The sequence below is a fragment of the Acartia tonsa genome, chromosome 9 (assembly GCF_053477335.1).
Source record: "Acartia tonsa isolate MP-2025a chromosome 9, ASM5347733v1, whole genome shotgun sequence".
Classification (NCBI taxonomy): Eukaryota; Metazoa; Arthropoda; class Copepoda; order Calanoida; family Acartiidae; genus Acartia; species Acartia tonsa.
Window position 1 is genome coordinate 44,877,905 of NC_137268.1, and position 25,326 is coordinate 44,903,230.

Genomic DNA, 25,326 nt, shown 5'->3' on the forward strand with positions numbered 1-25,326 from the left:
CGCATCAAAATTAAACGGCTCCGACACCCTGGTTATATGGAAATCAAACTACCTATTATATTTTACTTGCAAAAAAATCAAAAACTTGAGGTTAGATAGTTTTCATTTAGATACACAATCTAATTTCGATTAGTGATATTTGGCGCACATAAGATTGTAAAAATAGTTATTATTGACCTTTGGTAAAAAATTGCAATTTTTTGTGTGTAAAATGCAAAGAACAACGTTTGCAGATTCAGTGATGTAGTGCCGTACCCAACTTTGAACTTTATTTAATGTAAAGACAATTCATATAAAGTGAGGCGTAACAAGATGTAATTTTGAATTAACCTACATTTAGTTTATGTACTTATGCCTTTTATAACGTTTGTTGATTTAAAAGATGAATTTGTTATTGTTTGACACTTTGACATCAACAAAGCATTTGATGATTAAGTAGTACTTAAGTATCTTTGCCCTTTCTTATAAAACTTTGGTGTACAAGTACAATACAAAGCTTAAATTAATGTGCTATTAAGATTAGTTGCTCTCGTTCGTTCATCGTCCCCTTTTGTTTTTTAGTTTGTGCTTCGCTATTTGAGAATGCATTGCTAACATCCTTTTTTTAGGTCTATGGCAATAATAAAGGCTTTGAATTAATAGTCACATATATAATATCAGTACTACTCTTATCCCAAGCTCCTCTGCGGAGAGTGCCATTCATTTCGGTGACTTAATTTGTTACACCTGCCATACTCGGCGAGGGTGAGGTAATAATGAGGAGCTCTCATGAGATAGCGGGTCAAGTCAAGTGATTAAACGTGGAGCTTAAGCTTGCCCTAGCCGCAGCGGCTATACAAAAGTGTCTCAGCCTACTCCATGACAACTTAGAACTATGGCTAATCAATCAATCAATCAATTGGCACCTGCGGCACACCATCACTGTGCACAATTATAAAAGTGTGAGAAAATGTCACACACCAAAGAAATCATGATTCATCTTTTTTATGCCGAGTTTTTCTACTTTTTTACAGGGGAAATGCAATTATAATTTTGCAGACAAGGACGCAAATGGGGAGAGTGAAATAGAAAAACTATAAATATAAATGCCAAACAACCACCTGGACCCTTCTGTTAAAAACCTATTTCTTCTGCTAGCAAATTGCTTTCTAATCTTTTATAGCGACTTAATTGTGAAAATATTCCCAACGCTATTGGTTGATTGTCAAAGACCCTATTGAAAGTCGGCACAGGGTCCTAGGGATGGGGATATATAGTTATTTAACCCCTTCCCCCTCTATTTTTTACTCTAATAACAGAACTATCCTTACCTTGAGTATCTATCTCTCTTCTCTATGACAACAACCTTAGCACCGAGCAGCTGAGCTTCTATAGCAGTCCTGAAACAGAATAATAATGTAGAAAAACTTTGCTTCTTACAAGGATATGACAGTGGGTACTAAATTAATGTAAGTCTCATTCTCCAATAATAACCAAATCTTATGTAGAATATAAATAATAGTAAGAAAGTTTGGATACTGCTAGTTTGAACCTGACAATCAAGATTAAATATAAGTAGGTACCCGTAACCCAGTTTTTAAGTAAAAAAAAATAATAATAGCTTATAAGACTTTTGGTAGATACACTTAATTTGCAGATCAATGTCACACTCCCTCCCTTGCCTCATATAGCTTAATTAATTCTTTACTAGGTATAGTTATTTGTTAATTCTAAAAATTATTTTTTAAAACTAAATTGAAAATCCTTTATATTGTAGTGTTTTAGACAAAAACAGTGGAAAAATAATCTTAGTAAATTTTTCTTTAAAAATTTCAAAATTTATTTTATATAATTGTCTTTTAATTACTTAATTATTGTATTAAAGCTTATTTACGTAAATTAAAAATTTTGTGAATAGTACATTTTCAGTTATTTGTATTGAAATCAGGGGAAAAGCAGCATTGGTTATTATAATGGATTATTAGGATTAAGTACAATTTTAAACTTATAATCTTTAATTTTAATATCCGTGGAAAATTGTCTCTAACACGATGTGATAAACAACTATTATCGTCTTATCCCTTAAGATCCCTGGATGGTGTGTCTAAAAAGAACACGTTTTGAATATTTTGACGTTATGTCGTGGAGTAGATAAATAGTTTTTGTTCTTGAGATATTTTTATTTTTATTAACATAACAACCCTTTAGCTATAATAAATGAAAAGAGTATCTAACAATTTATCTAAAGAAAATAACTTGTTTTTCTTTTACATATACATATCAAGAATTATCAGGAGACAATGGACGATAAATTGAAGTACATCACAAATAAAAGGGGTGGGGGGCGTATGACATTTAAACGTAAACCGTGAGCAAAATGGTCTAAATATTGAGCTTGACACTTAAAACTTGGTACATAAACCTAGTCCTATAGATAGCCTACATCTAAATGAAAAGAATAATCAACTTGTATATCAAGTTTCAAGTGTCTAGCTCAATATTTAGACCATTTTGATCACGATTTACGTTTAAATGTCATTACGCCCCCCCCCCCCCCCCCATTTTACATCAAAATTATTTGTGTCGACTAATCTAATAAAAACTACCCAAGGTTAAAAAAGCCAACGATTGAGAGGAAATGTTTATAAAACTTTGGGTACCATTATAATTTGTAGTCCTGTGTGCAATGTCCCGTCCTTCCCTGAGAACTATGGATTGTACTTTTCATACAACCAAAAGTAAAAAATCGATTCAGAGTTCGTCTTTTGTGTCAGTCTGTTTAGGTGTTATGGAAAATGTTATTCTCGTCTTTAAAATATTTTCCTTGACATAAGGTTTTTTTTATAACACTTGTCCCTTACCTTCTAAATATTGTACAAGAATAAATAGTGTACAATGTACAATAATAACAAATATGTTAAGCTTTCATAATTTGTGTCAGACACAGATATCAAACACAAGAGCTTCCTTACAAACAGTCAAAACAAATTCTACAAAGATGACTTTATCCATAAAAGCCCAGCTTAACAATTCAGATCATCAAAAGATTTACTGATATAGATAATGAATATATATAAATATAGATGTATAACCAGACAACTACCTGGATCCAAATGTTTGGGACCTTTATTGTCAGCTAACAAATTGCTTTCTGCACTTTTGTAGCGACTTGGCTGAGTTATTTTTTCTGACGCTATTGGTTGATTTTCAAATACCCAATTGAAAGTAGGCACAGGGTCCTCGGGGTGGGAACAAACAGTTAATTTACCCCTTCCCCCACTATTATTTAACTCTTATAGATATAGCTCTTTTCAAAATGATCTATTAAAAGTTAATCTGTGGTAAAATTGCAGAAAATGGAAGATTTTTTTTAAAGGAAGGATTGAAAATATTAAAAAGAAAATGAAATTATCATTGATACAAAATGAATTCCTTTCTATCTTCTTACAGCAAACTAGAAGGATCCTTTTGTTCTTGATACAGAATTTTGCATATCACAATATCTAAAGGAAAGGTCATTTTCTTTTGCGGTTCTGTATAAACCCTCTGAAGATGAGACTTAATCAGTAAATCTCTACTGTTGTACATGACAGGATATTAATCACAACTTATGGAAACATAATAAAAACTTATCTATATTAATTGATTTTTAAGCAGAGAATTAATAAAATCAACGGCTAACAGCAGGGTGTCGGAGCCGTATAATTTTGATGCGGCTCCGGCTCCAGCTCCGGCTCCAGCTCCTACCTTAAAATTAATATATCAATTTTTTTCATTATTGAATTTGATAAAATAAAATAAATAATATAAAATATTTTGCTTTTATTTGATTAAAGCAATATAAAAGTAGAAGGATGTGTGTCTATTTGTTAAGTAACAATAGTTTTTCAGTTTATTATATGGAAATAGACCGTTGCCAAATTATAATATTACTTAAAAAAAACATTTTTAGCTAATCCGGAGCCGGAGCCGTTTTTAACGAAAAATACGGCTCCGGCTCCACCAAAAATGTTGCTGCTCCCGGCTCCCGGCTCCGGCTCCAGAACCCTGGCTAACAGGGAAAAAATAATAAACTTTTTGAATTAATTGTCTTAAAATATTTAATGACAAAACAGTTCAGTGACTTAACTGAACCTCTATGTTATAGGATCCTGTTCTTTTCTATGTCATTCTTTATTTTCTAAAGTAATAACTTCAGATAAAAAGGAGAACTTTTTTGTTTATAAAAAGCAGGGGTGTATATTTACCAACCTTATTGAATTTATCTCTATTTTTTTCGCCAATTTAGATAGTATTAAAATACGGACTGGGAATACAGGTTGTAATATGGAAAATGCATGTGAAAAAAATTATCAAGCAATCTAAAATACTTTCCCTGCAAAAAAAACTAAAAATTACTACGTAGCTATATGAATAAAATTTAAGAATCTAATAAATAAAGTATTTTTTTGGCTTTACTTATTCTCGAGAAAAAACTACATGACCTATGTTGAACTATTATTAATCTATGTTTACAGTACTCATAATGATATAATAGTAGGTCATGGTTGTGGCATTATTCACAAATACAAATTAATTCTTTTATTTAATAGTTTAGAAAACAGACATAATGTTTGTGTAATGAGTTTTCCTAAAATATGCTCTTATAAAAGTATGGTTTCAGTCTCTGTTTTGTTTTTCATTTTTTTCTTTTAATACGCTAAAACGTTTACCTAGATATTTAGGCCTACAATTTTTAGAAACAATTCATATTTGTTCTGGTCCTGTTTTAGGATAGTTAGTAAGAGGGAAAAAATTTAATTAGGTCGGAAGTAAGAGGAAAGGTATTTCTTTATTAACTTTGAATGCTGCTAGGGAACCGCACATGTGAACGAGAAAGAAGTATTTTAAGCGCATTTTTTTTTAACCGAGGACTGTTGGTTCTTAGTTATCTTAAACTTTAAATACAAGGGACTAGGTTTGTTTGTTCAAGTCATGTGCAGGCGTAGGATGTGTGGTCAGACGTCGCAAACATCGCGTCATAACTAAAGACGTCAAAAATGGTTCCTACTGCTGCTATGTCAGGTGCACGACATAAATAGTAAGAGTAGAGGAAATGCCTTGGCCTATAAACAGGCGCAACCTACTACCATGCACAGTTGGAACTTCTCTGACAAAAGGTCGTGCAATCAGAGAGTTGGTTGTCTGATGGATGTTACTTAACCTAAAATCCTTGGTTGTTTGAGTATCACATCCCATTACACGTGGCTTTCCGTGGATACTAGATATGTTCAATCATAATATTATAACTAGTTTTTCAGTGAGAATGAGAACCGGTTTTAATCCAGCGGATATTGATCAGTTTCGAAGCCATACTGGAAAAAAATTTACCTTAAGCCGCATGGTCCAGCTCCAATAATTAGAACTCTCGTTCCAGAACATGCTTTTCCCCTAAAAATAAAATAAATTAAAAATATGCTTTTATTTTTATGTTCATTTCAAATGGTTTAACTACACTTTTTCTTAGGGAACCCGTGTATGTACAATCTTTGTAGCTTCTCTTGAGTGCTTAGCAACGTTGGTTTATAATCAACCCACATTATCAACATCAAGAAGTCACAACTTGCCATCCTCATTTTTTAACCAATCTTAAAAATTGCAATCATTACAAAATAAAATTATTTAGTGCATTATTTAATTAAAATCATGTAATGTATGATTCTATTTTGTTAATACCTAACTCATTTAATACAGATGATTTACAGCATTTTTATCAAACTATTATCAAAATAAGAATTCAGCTTTTTAATAATAGAACATCTTCCTTCCTATTGTATATCATTTTCAATTTCCTTAATAAAATAAAGGATAATATATCATTTTCTTTATGTTCAAATAAGCATTTAAAAGACGGTTCTATACTTTCTAGTTTGAAGAGCGGCGAATGTGATTAGACCTACAAAATCCTAAGTCGGAAGTTATTTCCAAATAGCTCAAATGGTTTCAAAGCCAATCCCCCCTCCTCCTAATCTAACTAGGAAAGTGTACATCCAACTTAATATCATAGGTCGCAGCAGCCGCATTTATTCGTAGAATTTTAAAAATCCGCAGCCTACCGACAACTAAGCAAGTAAATAATCTGCAACAAAATATGAAGACAAATTGATTATTTTAAAATCCGCAATCGCAGCAAAGCTGATAAAGCGTTCAAGCTACCCCTAATTAACAAAGTTAATAGAGGCTATAGGCGAAGAGAAGAAATAAAAATAACTTTTGAACTAAATTTTTATTACAGCCGCATTACTACAGAAAGTAATATTTGTAATCTAATTTTATTGCTTTCAAATAGGTATCAATTTAAGTCTGTCTAGAAATATAAAACTAGAAAAAGTTTTACTGTTAAGTTATAAAATATCAAAAGAAAATACCTAGTTATTACATTTTAATTAATTTAGTAATACAAATAGTGAAAAGGATATAAAAACAAATATTTCCAAAACGTTAGAGCCTATCTTTACATGTTTTAAAATTATTTTTTTGTACCATACTTCCAAAATTTGTATAGAGAACTTCAAAATACAAACATGTCTGGTATAATTAAAGAAATTTCTAGTATGGCTTCGAAACCGATTAAATATCCGCAAGATTAGAACCGGTTCTCAGCCATACTGAAAAATAATATATAGCATCGTATTAAAGAAATTTTATATGAATTTTCCTTCGGGTCTACCAAAACTGGTTATAATCTTTTATTCTTTCATTTTAATATCCGAGGAAGACTTTAATTTTATGATGCGATAAATAACTAGGGTAGTGCGGGGTAATTCCGGTCAATTTTTTGCTTCAACTTAAAAAAAACATACTTCCCAAAAACTTTTTCCGGTTTTTAAGAGTGCAAATGAACGATATGGCAATAACGAAGAAGCCTGTCTTGGTCCCATTAAGATCTCGCAACTAGAAGTCGGTCAAAATCGGTTTAAAGGGCGGCGGTTGGCCTATACCGGAATAACCCCACCTGTGGGGCTATTTCGGTCAGTTGACTTTGGGGGGGTGGAACACCCCCTTAAAATATTTTTTTTTAACATTTTAAACTATGAGTAGAAAGCTGAGGTCATTAGCTTTCTAACGGTACTAGTCGCATGCAGATCAGACAATTTTTTGACAACATTTTCCCCATTTTAAAAAAGTCGGTAAAATCGCAAAAAAACATCAATTTTTTTCATGCAAACTTTTTTTAAAAAATCATACTTTTCATTATATGATAAGGTTTTTTTAAGCTTTATACATAAATTAGAGGCAATTTCTGATTCGCAGGTCTTGGAATTTCTTGAAAAAAGTGATTTTTTCCCAAAAAATTTTTAATTTTAAAAATCCTGCCAGTTTTGACAGCAGTTTTTGATACATTTTTTCTTGTCTCAAATTGGCTAGGATTGACCTACAAGGGTGGTTAAGGTGTCTAAAGATGCAAAATTACATGCCTGACAATTAACTCGAAATGATATGGGGTCTAACTCTATATTTCAACACATTTTATGCAACAGGAATTTTGAAAATGCAAAATCTTGAATATGTACTCTAAATCTTGGAGATAGAACCCATATCCTGGGGAGTTTTTGTTATGACATGCAATGAGCTTTCTATAGACACCTTAAACACCTTTCTAGCTTAATCCTAGCCGATTTGACATAAAAAATCCAAACGGCGCAAAAATAGCGCACACCCTCTTATACGAAAAAGATGCAAGGGTTTCATATGGAATTTTAAATCTTCTAGCGGTCTTTCTAATAGACATACCCCTTCTAACATGAGCCAATGCAGCTGATACATCTTCAGGCAAATATTTAAGGCGTTCCTTTGGGTGATATACTCTTCCCATGACTATAAAAATGTGTCTGAAAAATTTTTAATGTCTTTACAAATTGAAAAGCTTAGGCAACAAAATATGACATAAAGCAGTAAAATGACTAGTAATGTACATCACACAACAGGCAAGGCAATGATTAAAGCTTAGGTCATGCATTTAGGTTGTTTATGCTTCCAGATCACCTAAATTAAACATTAGGGTATTATACAGTTATAAATACAGTAATAAAAATAAAATACAGTAATAAAAAAAAGTAAAAAAAGTGACCGGAATAGACCATTTTTTTTAGACGAAAAAAAAATTATGAAAAAATCAAGTTAGAACAACGCCTCCAATTGCAAACGATAAATGAATGCCATATCTTTCATTTTACAAAAACCTGGGGTCGATAGGACTTACCATTTTTTCACAATTTTAGATTGAACATGGCCTATTTTGAAAATTTTTTTTGCAAATTTTTTGCAACTTTTTGAGGGAAAAAAATCATAGAAGGAGTAATCTGATAAAAATTTGCTGAAGTAAGAAATGAAAGTATAGGCAATAAACTACAATTTTGCTTTTCTGAAGATCTCTCGCAAACGTTTAGAACACCGGTAAAAAACGGTTTTAAAAAAGTTGGTCGTTTGACCGGAATTGACCCGATGACCGCATTAACCCCGCACTACCCTATTTAGTTTTAACCATGAACAAGGACAAGGATTATAGCATAATCTTTAATACAAAGTAGCTTGATGTCTATCTGTCTGTCCGTCCGTCCGTCCGTCTGAAGCTTATTTAGGCTATTTTATCTTGCCATATTCCTTTATTTTTCACCGGCATACCCATTTCGACAAACATAGTTAATCTCCCTTTCAAACATTGAATTAAGATTTCTATTAACCAATCCTTTAATCCATAATTTTGTCCTCACAGTACTTTACATGCAAACATGTCTTCTAGAATGTAACTTTAAGTAAGATTTTGAAAATAGAGAACTAATTTAGTAATATTAACTTAGTAAATAATAAACAGTTTACAACATTTGTATATATTCAAGCATTTCATAGATCACACTAATTATTAAATAGTAATCTGTTTTATTTATATAATACATTTAACTGTTCAGCATAGATTTACAGGCTAAAAAAGAATATTTTTTTAAAATTAAGCTTTTTTATAATCACTGAATCAGGGTCGGTCCGTCCATCTGTCCGGAACTGTTAGCTCTTTTCGTTAATTTAGACATGTTATAATTTGCCCTTCGTATTCAAACTTTGCATGCGATTCCTATAACCATTAGGTACAACATATCTAAAAAATGAAGATTACTTTAGGCCTTAGGATTAATAGACCAATATTATTTTTAGGTAATAGTTATCTAAGCTATTGGTCTATATTATAAAGTTTGGTTGGGATAATTAATTTTGTCCAAGTATTTTACGTGACTTGAGAATGAATTAAACAAACATGAAAGCAGCAGTTTCCCAATAAAGTACACTTGTAATTGTAGTTAATAATTCCAACCTACAAAATTTTCCCAATATAGAACACTTTCTACCTATTGTAGTTTATAAACCCAACCTAAAAAATTTCCTTATATAGTAGACTTAAAATTGTAAGATTTTAAAACGATGGATTGTCTATTTAGGAACAGGTTTATATATCCAGATGAATTTTAAAGTTATAAAATGATTTCACTGAGACTAACACGCGGCTGACGAGTCATGAAATATTTACTTCAGACTCAAAAACGGGAATCGAGGTTGAAGCAATTGACAACTAATTTTGTCTTCAAAAGCTACGAGTGCGAAATTTTGCCTTTGGTAGGTGATTCGAGGAAAGGACAAGTTGGAAAAGAATTTATGGATCTACTGCAGTTCACGGTAAAATATTGCTGTTCAGCAATATTTAAAAAAAAAAAAAAAAAATTCAAGGCTGCTAGCTGCCAAATGGCTGAACGTACAGATTATGCCCGCACAATGTTTTAAGCGGCATAAGAAGGCCTACAAATAATCTGGAATAGCCATAAATCAATAATGCATAATTATCTCGCAGTGCAGAGAAATGCGCGAAAAAGACCTATTTTACGCGTTTATTTCTTCAGTGAAGCTTTCCCTGTGCATAATTGGATCTTGGCTATTATTCCACATTATTTGTAGGACTTGTTATGCCGCTTAAAATGGTGTGCGGGTATGATCTGTATGTTCAGCCGTTTGGCAGCTAGCAGCCTTTAAAATTCAGATTTTTGGAAATATTGATTACCTGCAATATTTTACCGTGAACTGCAGTAGATCCGAATTTATTTAATGGGAATTAAGTTAATGGATAACAATAAATTTTATTATTTGCTAAATTTGAGGTAAACATTGGTGGAAAACTGAAAATGCAATGTAAAGTAAAGAATACTTACATAAGCTTTAACAAATTATAAATGAATATTGAATTCAATGTTTACATGCTTGCAATTTTTTCATATAATGTTTGTGCTTTTTTTTTGTTAATTTCCTTCATCACCCCACCATCTCACAATACTAACATCAGGGTAATTCAACCGCAAGAAATAATAGTTAATTCTCGCATCGTATTATAAACAGCTTTCCGCGGATATAGAAGTTACAATTATAAGATTAAAACCAGTTTTTTTAGCCCGTGCCTTCGGCACCTTGTATATTTTTATATTAGTAGAAAGCTGGATATAATACGATGCTAGACATCGTTTTTTTCGTATAGATGAGAACCGGTTATTGTACACCGGATTCGAATGAATACGAGAATAGTTATTTCTTTCATCGTATTATAACCGGCTTTCCGCGGATATAGAATGTACAATCATAAGATTAAAACTAGTTTTTTTAGCCCCGCAGTGCCGAAGGCACCGGCTCATTTTTTTAATAGTCATTTATGAAACCTTTCACATAAACAAAAGTATGAAAAAGGTCCATGGGAGAAAAATCCATTCATACATAAGTTTTACAAATTCACCTGTTGTAGCATTTTTGAGAGGCCCGTTTGTCCAGTTTGGCCCATAGTGCTTGTGCCTTCCAACTTGATAAGTTTGCCTAGAAAAAAAACATAATAATTGATGAAAATCAAATAATGTATTTAATTGTAACGATGCAATTGTTATTTATGTTTAAAAGTAGCGCAGCAATGATAAGCCAACAACATCTCTAAATGAAATAATATTTAGGTATAACATGCTAGAAAAAATACATTTTCAAAAATAATAAGAAATTTTTTCGTTTAAGTTAGAGCTTTTTTATTATCTTTCTAGGAGTACTTATGGACACAAACTAGTCCAAAAGAAACTACGATACGGATATTAATCTACACTTTCAATTAAGTACATAAGTACCTAAATAAAAATATCTTAATTCTAAATTCTTCACAGTCATAAGAAAGTTTACCTTAATTTTTGGAAAGAAGTATGGAAGTTGATTTGGCTTGAGTCTGAGAATTTCACACAAATACCTATAACAAAATAAGATCTAAAATTCGAAGAAGTGATTATTTTTGGTTTCTAGTTGACCACTGAAATGATTCAACACTACCTTTCAGGGAAGTTTAATGGTTACATTTATTTTTACTTAATAGAATCTGTCCCTAAAGGCTATTTGCGAAGATGTTCGTTAAATACCAAGGGATTAGTACCAAAGCATAAACACTTTTCGTAAGATAAAGACTTTAAGTTCTTAAACCTTTCAGCCTTTCCACTGATACTGATAGGCACTAAGATTTGTATAATAGCTTCGCTACTAATAAATTGCTGCACTGTAATTCAGAATGCTTTATTGTGTTCCATTATTTATTTCTAGTGTTGTCGCTTTTTAACTGACTATGTCTGCACTTCTGTAAATCGAAAATTAAAAGTCAAACTATGTTAGAGACCTTCAACTTAATCAAAACACCCGGCAAAACAAAAATATTTCTCATTTCTCTTATAAAACTAAAATCATATGTAAGAGAAACCCTCATAACCCTCGTTAGGCGAGGTCTGAAGTGGATAGGAAACAAGCCACTAGCATGAAAACTAAGCATTCAAGTATCTTACAAGGCCCTACATTAACATATTATATCATAAAATAAGGCTGCCCTACCTTTGAATATGATTGAACCAGCAAGTAAAGAATGAATTGGATAAAATTAATGCATTTAAATAATGGTTCAATTTAAATTTAACATATTCATCTTCCTAAGTATTGACTCAAATAAGTCAAAACTTTATTTTTATATTATTATTTTTCAAGTATTTAAAGTACAGGAATCATGAATAAATACTCACGGATTCTTATCAGGGAGAGAAGGGACATTGGGCTGTTTATTACACTAGTCCCAAAAGTTTTATTATAACATTTTCTTATTCATTAACATCTTTGATGACTTTTATAGTATTTTGATCGGATGCTTCATTAATAGTGTCCAAATGTTTCAACCACTAATGTAATCTACAGAAGTAGTATTTTTATGTATCATCATTAGGGATTTATTGGCCATTGTCTTATCTTATCCCTTCAGATCCCCGGGATCCATTTTTTTCTTTTTCAAGGTAAATTTGTGTCTTTCTGTCTTAAAAGATCTCATTGTTCTCATTTTTCTGATTTGGTTCTTATTTACAGAGAAGCTTTAGTTATCATGGCAAGTTTTATACCTTTTTTTGGGAGGGTAGTTACACAACAACATCCTTTTCTACTACAATAAAAAACAAATGGCAGAATGGAAATTAACTCCTTTGTTAAGTATTCCCCATTAACCCATTAATTTTTGACAATTCTGTTAAAAATTATGTAAATATGTAGGTAATGTACTTTGATTTTTAAGCAAACAAAACAGATTGTTATTCTTAAAGTACATTAATATCCGTAAAAGGATTTAGCTAGGCTTTTATTCATTTAATAGGTATTATAGAAATAAAATACATGCAAAAATCTTTTTATCTATCTAAAACTATGCAATACATTCTTAACTTATGTTTTGATGAATGAGAAAAAGCTTTGATGAAAAATATCTTATATCAATTCTAATCCTTTTAAATTGAAATCTTTAAAATAAAATGAATGAAGCAAAGGTTTAACAAATTGTTTTTAAAAGCGAAGCTTTTCTATAATTAGGGTCGGTCCGTCTGTACGTCCGTACGTCATAGTTAGCTCTTTTCGGTAATATAAACAGGTTAGAATTGTCCTATCGTTTCCAAACTTTGCATGATGATTCCTGTAGTAGTTAGGTACAATTTAGAAAGCGTAGCAACTCTATAATCAATTATAGAATGTCCGTACGTCCATTTGAAACATGTCGATTTTTAACTTTTTTGACAACAAAATTTTGTATGTTAAAATTATCCGATTCTTCTGATTTTTTAAAAACTGATTCCTATTCCAACAAGGTACAATGTTATAAGCGAAGCATCTCTATAAACCAGTAACAAAAATGTAAGTATGTCCTAAACTATTAAGTTTACTTTTGGGGTGTATTTTTCTTATCCTCTCACTCCTAAGACAAAGCCTATGCACCCTGTTTACGCAAAAGTGTCAGATCCGATCCCCCCCCCCCTATAAATCTCCCCAAATCAAAAGATATATAATTATACATCTTTTCAACTTAATTCTAAAATTTCTAAAACTCTTCAAATATGAAAGATCAGTTTTTCTTATGTGACAGGCTTATTCTTCCCTTGTATTTCTAAAGCACATCCAACTTGAACTACAACCATTAAATAACATATAAAAAATAAGGTAACATTTTTTGCAGCAGAATTATTACATTTTTTGCGCAGTTTAAAGTGCGAATTTTTACAACTCTGTAATTAAAGTAAAAGTTGAAGGGCAAAATATTAATAAACAAGAATAGAAATGACCATAAGAAGCACATAAATAAATTAAAATTCATTTTGTATAAACATATTATATTACAAGCAATAATTTCAACTTTACTAAGTGTGAAACACATAGACTCTTTGATACCTGCCCCATGAAATCTGAGCCACTACGAAACCCTAACCCTGCTAAGCCGTATTCTTTAAGGGCTATCCTAAAATTAAATTATAATAGCATCACAAAATCAAAGTAAAACATTAGAGTGGGAAGTGGACCCTTTACCGACTTTTAATCGGGTCTTTGAATATCAGCCGATAGCGTCGGGAATATTAACACAGCCAAGTAGTCTCTACAAAAGAGCAGAAACCAATTTGCTATCAGATGAAAAAGGTCCCGAAAACTCTATCAAGAAAGTTATCTGGATTATATATATGTACTTAAACATTTATTATCACAAATGAATATTAATATAAACCTTGTAGTAAAATAGAAATCTAACCCAAAATCTAAGCAAGACATGTTTCAAATCCATAGAAATTCATATACTGCAAAAAAATAATCATGTAGCTGGAAAAAAATGACCTCAATGCTTTTAGATACATAAATTACATTTTATTTAGCTGTGCCACTTATGTATAATGTTATCCTTGCATTAGGTGAACAATTTTGTAGTAACTGCAATTTATTTTGTAAAGAGCAATATTTTCTTTTTATATAAGTAAAGTAGTGCTCTTTAAATTGCACCTAACACAAGGGAAAGGAAAAGGTATTGTTAATAACAAAGAGTAGGACAGAGCATGAATAATGTTCATCAATATTTATGCAGAAGGGAGGGGGCATTGGGCTCTTTATTACCTACACTGGACCCATTAGTTTTATAATAACGTTTTCTTATTCGTTTGCTAAACAACTTTAGAGACTTTAATTCAATTTGCTTGGCTGGTTCATTAAGTCGAATGTCCAAACGTTTCAACCACTAGTTTTAACCTACAGAAGTGGTACTCTCGTGCATCATCATTGGGAATGTACATCAATTTATAGGCCTTTGTCTTATCCCTTTAGATCACTGTATTTATGTCATTTTTAATTAGAGTGGCAAATTTTATTATTTCCATGAATTTTAACATCCATATGCAGCAAAGCATAAAAAAATCATGGATGGGAAGAAAGGTAATTTAAAGGGCAATAGTAGAAATCAAGAATAAAAATATTTTAAAGAAAAAAATTACGAAACCTATCTCTCATATCTGTATATTTTTAAATATTTATATTTGTTAGAATGTCTGCCAGATTTACTGACAAAATTGCTTACCAACTGCTCATTAGTATACCTAAGGAATCTACACAATAAATATCTACTTTAATTTCTGCATTTGTAACAGGTTGTAGCTCCTGATTAGAGGCCAATGCATTCCCTTTGACATTAAACAAATATATATGATTTTTCGATAAATGTATTTTTCTCGTATTCATTCGAATCCGGTGGATAGGAACCGGTTCACAAAACATCACAAAAGAAAACTATTTTTTGGTGAAATAACCTTTCCTCTCACTCCAAAGACAAATCCTATAATTACTTTTTACGCAAAAGTATCAGAACTTACCCCCCCCCCTCCCCCCCCAATATATATTTTGGGAAATAACCCGCAATCTATCAATTTATTTGTACAATTAGCACAAAGAGACCAGTAGGTATAGGGTAAATTCCGTAAAGGTGTGAGTTTAAAGGCCCAAAATTAGTAGTAGAATGATAATATTCACTAGGTAAATATGTATATTCCTCATTGAAAAGAACTTCAGACAAAAAAAATTTTATATTAAAAAAAATGTAAAAAACCTGGAAAATTCATCGAATGCTTCGCTAATATCAAACTGACAATAAGAACAAAATACTATTATAAAAAAATATTCACGCTTGGTTTTTTATTAAATGAATAAGTTAGGGTACAATGTTTGGCACTTTCGATATAAGTAAATGATAATAAAAAACCCATAGAATGCGAAAATAACTTCAGAAAAATCGAAGAAAATAGTTTTAATACTTAATTAACGTTTTTAAGTTTTTCTTCAAAAAGTTTAGATAAGATGCCTTTAAAAGTCGTCTATGATTTTGTCAGGGATAAAAATGTAACTTTAAAATAAGAATTACAACATATTTTTTCAATTAGTACAAAGTAAAATTTTGAACATTTTATTGATCAGTATATTTTTTAAAATGTGAAGTAGAAACCTGAATATTTTATCATGAAAATTGTGTTATGATTTGATTGTCTGCTAGATTACAAGAAAAAAGATACTGACAGTACTTGTTGGTTCTTTAAAAATAATTAGGTAGATTACTTTTAGAACCCCTCTTTTTGCAACGTTATTTCAATAGAACAGAGCCGTAGTCTTAGTGTACTCAATATCTAGACAGCCAACCATTGTTTTAGAATTGTTCAATTTTTTTAACTTCTGATAAAAACAGAATTAATGGTATTTTTGTAAATATTATACCTCCAAGAAATGGCTATACTTCCCAATCATATGTTGTGTGATATTTAAGAGGAATTATTTTGATATAATGTCATTAAAATATTCGTTAAAAAAAGTGCTATTCTAGCTTATACTTTACATTTTAATGTGTATGATAATTCAAATAAAAGATAATGAAGATTTATATTATATTTAATTGTTATAATTATAAAGAAAAACCTGGAAACAGTAAAAAACTGACTTTATTTTATTGACGTAGGGAAAATTTTGTCAAATATTTGAATAAAAAAACACTATAAAACAAAATAAATTATTTTTAATATAGTCACAAAAAGGCTTAATGAGTTTAGGAAATATTTCATTCACTAATCATGTCATTTAAACTCTATTACACAGAATACATTGTAAAAAGATGTTCTCGTTTTAATTTTAAGTAATTTGAAATGCATTTTAATACCTTTTAATGATTTATTTTTTGAAACATCTTTTTATAAAATGTTATTGATTTTTGAAGTTATATGTTAAAATGTTTTTAAATTTTGTTAACATTTTGTTTTAAATGTAGAAAATTGGTAATTCTAAACATTCAAAAAATGATTTTATTAAATTTTCATCACTTAAATTGCATGTTTGATGAAATTTTCAACTGATAATTCAAGAAAAATCGTTTAAGTTTTATTATATTTTACTTTGAAATGTTAAAAAAATATAATTATTGTCAAAAATGTGGAAGTTATACTTTCCTCAAAAAAAGACCTAAAACATGCAAATTAACACGTGTAATGAGATTTTTTTTCTTTCAGGTTTAATTTTAAGTAATTATTGATATTTTTTGTAAAAAGGATTTTATATAAAAAGTTTTAAAACTCGAGTTATGTAGTGGTTCTAAAAAAGGTTGCGAATTTATGCAATTTTCTTGCAAAAAAAATTTTCTAGGATTTTAAAAATAGCAAAGGATGTTATTAGACGTACTTACAGATACAATTGCAAAGTCATTTTGGCCAAACACTTAAATAAAGTTTTGACATCTGAGGGTCCAACCGTGTATTGGAAAGAGTTTCAAAAATTACAAATAATGCCAATTATATCAAAGATATTAATTTTTAAAATTATTATTTGGTTTTCCATGGTAATTCTTTGTATTGAATGTTAAAAATTTATTTTTTGTTAGCTTTACATTAGCAAACCGTTCGGTGAAAATTACAGGTTTTTATAACATTTTTTAGGTATCGTTAACTTAAACAATTTTTTTTTGTCTATGTCACTCTATAGTTCTATTCAATAAGAAATACACATATTTAGAGAATATTATCGTTCTACAACTGTCTTTTTAAGCCTTAAAACTCACACCTTTATGGAATTTACCCGCAACCTACTGGTCTCTTTTTTTTTGAAATTTTCTATCAATCCTTGTATTATTTAATAATTAGATCTACTTATTCATCTATCTGGCAATCTAAATATCTTACTATCTATCCATCTTATTTTCTATCTTAGTATCTATCTAATTTACTATCTTTCTACATATAATATTGCTAAAGATATCTAAAAATAAGAGTAATAATGCATAACATAAATGATAGGAACATCAAGCATCAACCAATCTATCTATATAGACATCTATCTATCCAAGTCACCTGAAAGATCTAAGTATAGGCTTGAGAGTAGATGCGCTACAGAAATGATCAAACACCTGGCCTGAAATTAAATTAATAATTAGCTAGAGAAATTTTGGTCAGAAAAAGAGAAAGTATGTAACAAAAAAAGTAACTATCCCCTCATGTAGAGACGTGTTAACACCATGGAATAATAAAAAAAAACTACTTGTTAGCCTAAGACTCGCCAAGTGTCTGAAGAAGGTGTCAAGAACACCCTAACAGTGTAAATTAAAAAGAGAATCCTTTATCCTACCCTTGTCCAATCTCTATAAACTCGTCTGAGACAAACAGACAATCTTGCTATTAATAAATGATTCGAATATATTATTATTTTAAACATATGTTTATTCTTTAAATGTAAGTTGTACATTTATGAAATGACGAGCTTTCCAATAACAATGAGAGAATTCACAATAGAAAAGAGTTTTCAAAACAAATTCTAAGTTCTATTATTCTAAAGGGGGGGGGCGAAAGTGACACTTTTTGAAACCAAAACTAAGAGTCAACAAAGGAACTGAACTAAAAAAAGGGTTACAGGTCTGAGATTTTGCATGGCAGTTGCTTTATAGGGGTACAATATGGAACTGTGAAGAAACGGCGGCGCAACCGCCGAAAACCGCCGTTTCCCGCCGTAATTTTTGTTGCCTTTTCTCGGCGGTTTTCGGCGGTTGCGCCGCCGTTTCTTCACAGTTCCATATTGTACCCCTATAAAGCAACTGCCATGCAAAATGTCAGACCTGTAACACTTTTTTTAGTTGAGTTCCTTTGACTTTTAGTTTTGGTTTCAAAAAGTGTCACTTTCGCCCCCCCCCTTTATAAACAACAAAGCATAGGTAGTTGTGTATGATTATAAAAATTGAACTTCATTAAAATATTAAACACAAGCGGCTATCTCTGGAATCAAGGGGCTCTTTATTAAAAGCTAAAAGGTTAAGAAGGGGTCAGAAAAATAGTCTGAAACCTTCCCAAGATTTAAATTTAAAATGATCCTGTGACCAATATGAAGCTTCAATGAAAAGGAAAACTCAATCAGTTTGGTAGTTATTGAGGTCTTAAGCGTCGGACATAAAACTTGTTTTTATATAATAGGATATTATTGATTCTATATTAGTACCGCCAAAAAAAATATTGAGGGTTATCACAACACCATCTTAGGACGCACATATATTAAATTTAACCAACCAAAGAATTTTTTATCCAATCTTAACCAGACAAATGCCATCTAGCTAAAAAAGATGCGTAGATTTCATTTCTGGCAACCAGAAAATCCGCAGAAATCGAATTAACGAGATCCAAAAAAGTTTCATTAAAAAAAACCTTACACCAAAAAGAACAAACAATAAATATAACGACGACTTAGTTTCTTTTTCCTTTTTAATACGAATTTTTAAAACTAATTTTCAGGCATTCATGTATTTTATAATATTCTTTTCTGAGAAACATAAAAAGGATTTTTAACATGAACAAAAAGCTACTTTTAGTTCTAATGAAAGATACTCTTTTTTTCTTGTAATAAAATTACTTTTGTACATTAAAAAACCCGCATTGTCTCTATTTTATATTTAAACATGCATGTCGTAATGATTAATAAAATCCAGCCATTTGATATACCTAGAAAGAAAAAAAAGAATATTTTCTCCCTGTGGGCAAAAGAAATTTTTAATTATAAGGGTGAAAAAAAGGTTTTTGAAAAATTTAGTGAATTAAAAAGTGAGGTGACATAGTAATATAAAGATAATCGGGTGTAGTCCTTTTGTAACATCGCACCTTATGGGGCGATTCTTTGTATTTAAAACAGTAGCTTATCTCCTATTTCTAGCCCTTGCGAGGGGGCTCTAACCCTGCGGAGCCAATTACCTAACCCTGTGGGGCAATCACCTAACCAAATATAACCTAACCTAACCTAAAATAACCTATAAAAAGCCATTTTAAAAATACAACGAATCACCCCTTATGGGGCCATGTTACGAAAGGGACGATTCCCAAATAATTAAATATGTTTTTTTTGTGGGACAGTCATTCATTTAGTAGCGAAGCATTGTTATGAAAATTAAATGCCTTTAATTTTTTCAGCAGCTTATTTGTAATGGCTCCAATACTGTATACTATGTCTGTATGTTTATTAGCTCTCTCCATTTCTTCTTTTTGGTATTAAATCTTGTTAGATAAACTTTTTTTCTGTACTGAGAATTTTTAATTTTTGATTACTTTGTTTCCAAGTGACATAAAACAGGCCTTTAATTACTGATTAAAACTGTGTCTTATTTATGCATAATTTTTTTCACTTTGGGACACCCTAAAAAGGTTAAAAATGAAAATACTTTGTTTTGTCAGGTATGTCCAAGGGTGTGTTTATTGTTTACCCCCCTCCCCACATACACACACCCAAAACGCATTTGGGGATGTCATAGGCACCATGTATATTTAAGAAAAAAATGTTATTTTACTCATCCCCCCCCCCCCAACCAAAAAATTTACCAACAACCATTTTGGTGGAAGTATTTACCCTCCCTTCCCCAAATAAAATAGGATTTTAAAGAATTTCGTATTTTTATCTCCCCCACCCAAATAAAAAAGCTTTGATGTCCATGATCATGGCTCTGAATACAATGTAGTTCCACCTGATAAAAACAATGTAATAGTTTAACATATCTATGTTTCCATGTAATAATGTATGTATGTATTTAACCATTTATATCCTAATATATAAAGTAGTAAGCTTTTTGTAGTAAACCTTCATATATGCCCTGAAATAGTTTTAGGCTATTTCAGTTTTATAAATAAGTCTGGGTATTGTTTTTTCTGCACTTTCATATTCCTTCGATTATAGATCCCCTAGATGCAAGAGGTGCAGCCTCTAGTAGGTTTTATAATGTTATTTTACCCCCCCCCCCCCCCAAGTCCCAACCCATCCACTTAACCCTTAACAGTCCTAACTGAGAGTTAGATTTTTTTGTATATCTCCACCCTGGCGGGCACAGGATGCCAGCAAACCTGGAAGGGTTATCCAGGTTTTTATCTCCAACCGCCGATTTCGGCGGCTTGCAGCTGCCGAAATTTATGTTTTGAGATTTCTATTATAAAATTTACATAAAAATAAACATTGTATGAACAAGATAAAATAAGAAAATGACAGCTGTTTAAAATTTTTTAGCAAAAAAGGACCTACAAACAAAGGTTATCAAATAAAAGGGCGAAGGAAGCGAAAATTGACTTTCACTCACTTATAGTCGGAAATTCATTATCAAACAGAGGGCATGCCGAAAATTTTAAGCCTTTTAGCTCTAATAGGAAGTGAGATAATAAGGGGGGGGAGGCATTGAATGCCCCCCCCCCTCCCCCTGGCCGATAAAGGTGCGGCAAGAGGCCCAACTGTTAAGGGTTAAGCTTTGGAAGGGGTCCGACTGTTTAGGTTAAAATAATTTCAATTTATTTATCTCTAGGGGCTCTGTTTTCTGAAGGGTTAAGAAGGGAACGTAAAATAGCTTAAACCCATACCGGGACCAATGTAAAGTTTCCCTAAAATGGAGAACTCAATCAGTTTAGCAGTATCAAACCTTAAGATACTGACAAAATATCTTACTAAGTTTATATGATAGGATAGGCCCAACAAGTGTTATTTATAATTTTAAATTCTATCAGTCTAATAGTAAAAGCGGAAAGAGTTTATAAAGACGACACAAAAACATTTATAAAAATTACTTATTTTTTTCTTTTTTTAGATTCTTTAATGATTTTAACGTTTTTATTATGTGAATGAATAAAGTTTTATTCAAACTTAAAGGAATTAGTCTTTTTCTTTGAAATTTATATGTCTAAACAGTAAAAATATGAAGTTCTTTATTACGAAATCTCAAATAATTAGATTTTAATTAAGTTTATTTATAAAAATAAAGAATAAATTTGGCAAAAAATATAGCTACAAAAAGGATTACTGCTTTATAAAACTACCTTGATTGTAGAATTGCATTGATTTTGTTTAATAACTGTAAAAAATGAGTTTTTATGTAATGCGTTGCTTATAATCAAACCTAAAAGTGCATTTTATTCAATGATAGAGTGAAAAAAACATATACCTTGTTTTATAGTTTTTTTTCTCTCTCTTTTTATTCATTTATATAATATGTATATTAAAAATAAAAAGTATTTAATTCTTTAAATATTCATACTTTGCTAAAATGCCCTGGTTACTTTTTGCAATATATTCGCTCTAAAAAGGATTCAGTATCTGACTTTTGCATTTAAAATGATAGATTTTATACCAATTATTATGTTTACTGCAGAAAAAAATTATTTTTGTGTTTATATGCAATTTTCTATAATAAAATGTGAGAAATGCCTTTTTTCACACATAGGGCGAAAAAACTAACACTGAAAATAAAATGTATGTCTTGAACATGTCCTAAACTCATAGATAAAAACTTTCATAAGAACATTTATTTCAAAATATGTCATTTAAGGCATGAAATTAATTTTGCAAATTAACATTGCAAATGTTTGCAAATAACTTTTGAAAATGATTTCTGCGGATTTTCTAATTTACATAGGTGTTTTCTGCACATTTTCCCCTTTCCAAAAATACCTTCCTCGTTAAGATTGGCTTCAAGAAAGTATTTACTTTCCCAAAATGATATGTGGACGAATACTAAGGTTAAACATAAAGTACCTAATAAGTTTTGTGTTAGGACCAAAGGATCTATGATGTTAATGATATGATTTTAGGGAAGCTTTGTAAATAACAGCCAAATTATAAGTCATTCCTCCTAACCAATTTAAGTTTTAAATTTAGACAAAGATAATGATTAATATATTGCACATATTTGTAAAGTATGATGTTTTATTTTGGCCACAGGTATGAATACAAAATTTATGTAAATTCTTGGAATATATACCTACGTACTTCACAGTGCTATTCAAAATGGTCTACATGCACTTCTATATTAAAAATACAAGCAACATAATGTTCATTGAAATAAAAAAGTTTAAAATCATTTAGCCTTAAAATACTTTTTGCCCAAGGACGTTCAAGTTTTTTTTTTGTCTAATTTAGCGAGAAGAAAAAAATTGCGGTTTTTGGTTTTCAGCGGCATTTCTGTTTCTTTACAGTTCAACATTGTACCTCATTAAAGCAAATGCAATGCAAAATTTAGGTGCTGTAACTCTTTTTTTTAAATACTTTATGTTCTATATTTTCTGATTTTCAAAAATTAAACATCAATAAAAACACTAAAATACTCCTAAATTAATTAGTGTTTTTTAGGAAAATGTTAAATAACAAAAAAGATATTTTTGCCTTTTAAAATTACAATTTTGCCTCCAATTTTTCTACCAATCAAAAGAAAATTCTTAAAGCCGCAACTCTGACCCTACTAAAAAAAACGGAAATGAAGTTAAAAATATAGAGAATCTACGATATTTGTATTTATTTAGTCAGGGAAGAAGAGGGCAATGGAAGTTAAAGTAATCTTAAACCCGTTTGTCCCCGAGAAGAATTTTACATATAATAATCAAATAGAAATAAGAGGGTATTTTTTATTCTTTATTAAACTTACATCCCTGATTTACAATGAATCCTAGAACTCAGAATCTTTTCATACACTCACTTAGGAGGCCTTACATTACACTTTCAAGGATAGGCACATAAATGATAATGTAAGCAAGTCGAAACATGGGAATTCTAAAAGCATCAGAACTTCATTATAAAGGGAGTGTAGATTTTTAAAGAAAATTCGTTAAGATAGGCATTTTCTATTTCAATTAGGCATAAAAAGGGAAAAGTAGGTTGCGGGTAAAATCCGTAAAGGTTGTGTTTTAAGTTAAAAATAGTAGTAGAACGATAAAAATCTATGTTACCTTTTTTTTAAATGGTTGTCTATAGTTCTTTTCAATAAAAAATATACATATTTAGTGAATATTATCGTTCTACTACTATTTTTAAGCCTTAAGTTAAAACACACACTTTTACGGATTTAACCCACAACCTACCTTTCCCTTGTTGGAACTTACTACAATTTGATTTGTTCTTATAAATTAGCAGTGTTCAAACTTATCCACCAATTAATTAAAATCTACATAAGTGGTAATTTTGTTTATCATACGATAACTGATTTTTCTTATACATATCTCTAAAACTATTTAGCTCATGCTGTACATAAAATATGTAATACATATGGTGCATTATTTGCCAAATGTACCACTTTTCTGCACTACCTCTCCGATTTTGTTAATACTCTATATTTTGGTCCGTTGGGTGATTCAAGGATGCTGGATGGCCAAAAAAAAGTTTTAGAGTCCCTGGATGTCTAGATATCTAGCTATCTATGAAGGTAGGTAACAAAAATGTAAAAAACAACCATTTTTTCACAATTTTAAAAATTAATTTTTTCATCAATCTTACATCCAATCTATACATTTTATACACCAAAATGATCGTTTATTCATGTAAAAAGCGCACATAATACTATTTTGGCCAAAACTCTAATTTTACAGGGTGTCCAACAAAAAGTGTATTTTGGATATCTAGCGTAATACCCAAAATACCTGTCCGAAAAAAATCATTTTTTTTGGCTTAAATCCTGTGTTTTATCTGTGTGCATATGTGGTATATAACGGTTCGGACCACCCGGGACTATAAGGTTGTCAAATTTCACTTTGGGACACCCTGTAAATGTGATTTTTGCGTCTGTAGAGCTAAAACTTGGTCCAAATTGGCTATTTTTTTCAAATTACTCTAATATGTGTCTTAGTATGTTTGGCCATAGTGTTTTCTGACCAGATCAATATTTTCATATTTTTTGGACACCCTGTATTTTCAAAAAAAGAGAGAAAAAATTTTAGTTTTTTTTAAAAATTTTTTTCTATTTTTAAGTTACTTAAAACTGTCATATAGATACAGATTTTGACTAATAACAATAATATTTGCCTATTTTACAATTTTTTACACTTTTGGGACACCCTGTGCATGTTTTTGAAAAATGATGGTTTTTGCCCATTTTTGGGAGGAAGGAGTCGTTTTAGGGCCATAGACTACTTCTTCATTTTTGTAGAACTTTTTAAGACACTTCATTTGTTATTTATGCAAAAACCGCAAAAACCGAACCGTTTTGCCGTTATTCACCGCCAAAGGCAGAATTTTTTACATTTTTTGCCGTTCCCGAGGTTTTAATGGGCATTTGTGGTAAGAAGACGTTGATTTATCAAGATAACTGTGAAATACTTTTATTTAGGCATTTTAATTTACTAAATTTCATGTGAAGTAAATTTTTTTGTATATCCAACCGATTTTTGTCAAAAGGAATTTCAAATGCACATAATTTATGTTTCTTTTATCACTTATGTTATAGTAATTATTTATGTTATATTCACTTCATTTTCTTGTTTTAACAATTGAAATCCATCTCGACGAAAAATGGTTAGCTGCACAAAAAATTTTACTTAATATGAAATTTAGTAAATTAAATTATCTAAAAAAAAGTATTTAAGAGAGATCTTAATAAATCAACGTTTTCTTACCACAAATGCCCATTACAACCTCCGGAACGGCAAAAACGCAAAAAAATTCCGCCTTTGGCGGTGAATAACG

At 30.6% G+C, this 25,326-nt stretch overlaps 1 protein-coding gene across 1 annotated transcript in view; it reads right to left on the reverse strand.

Moving 5' to 3' along the window:
• Mical (Molecule interacting with CasL) overlaps positions 1–25,326 on the reverse strand; it is a 237,842-nt gene that overhangs the window by 199,472 nt on the left and 13,044 nt on the right. Inside the window, exons 4-8 of the mRNA XM_080171110.1 lie at positions 17,724–17,784; positions 11,209–11,272; positions 10,784–10,860; positions 5,350–5,409; positions 1,311–1,379 (exon numbers count right to left, since the gene is read on the reverse strand). Of these exons, the coding sequence (XP_080027236.1) occupies positions 1,311–1,379; positions 5,350–5,409; positions 10,784–10,860; positions 11,209–11,272; positions 17,724–17,784 (331 nt within the window). The remainder of the gene's footprint in view (positions 1–1,310; positions 1,380–5,349; positions 5,410–10,783; positions 10,861–11,208; positions 11,273–17,723; positions 17,785–25,326) is intronic.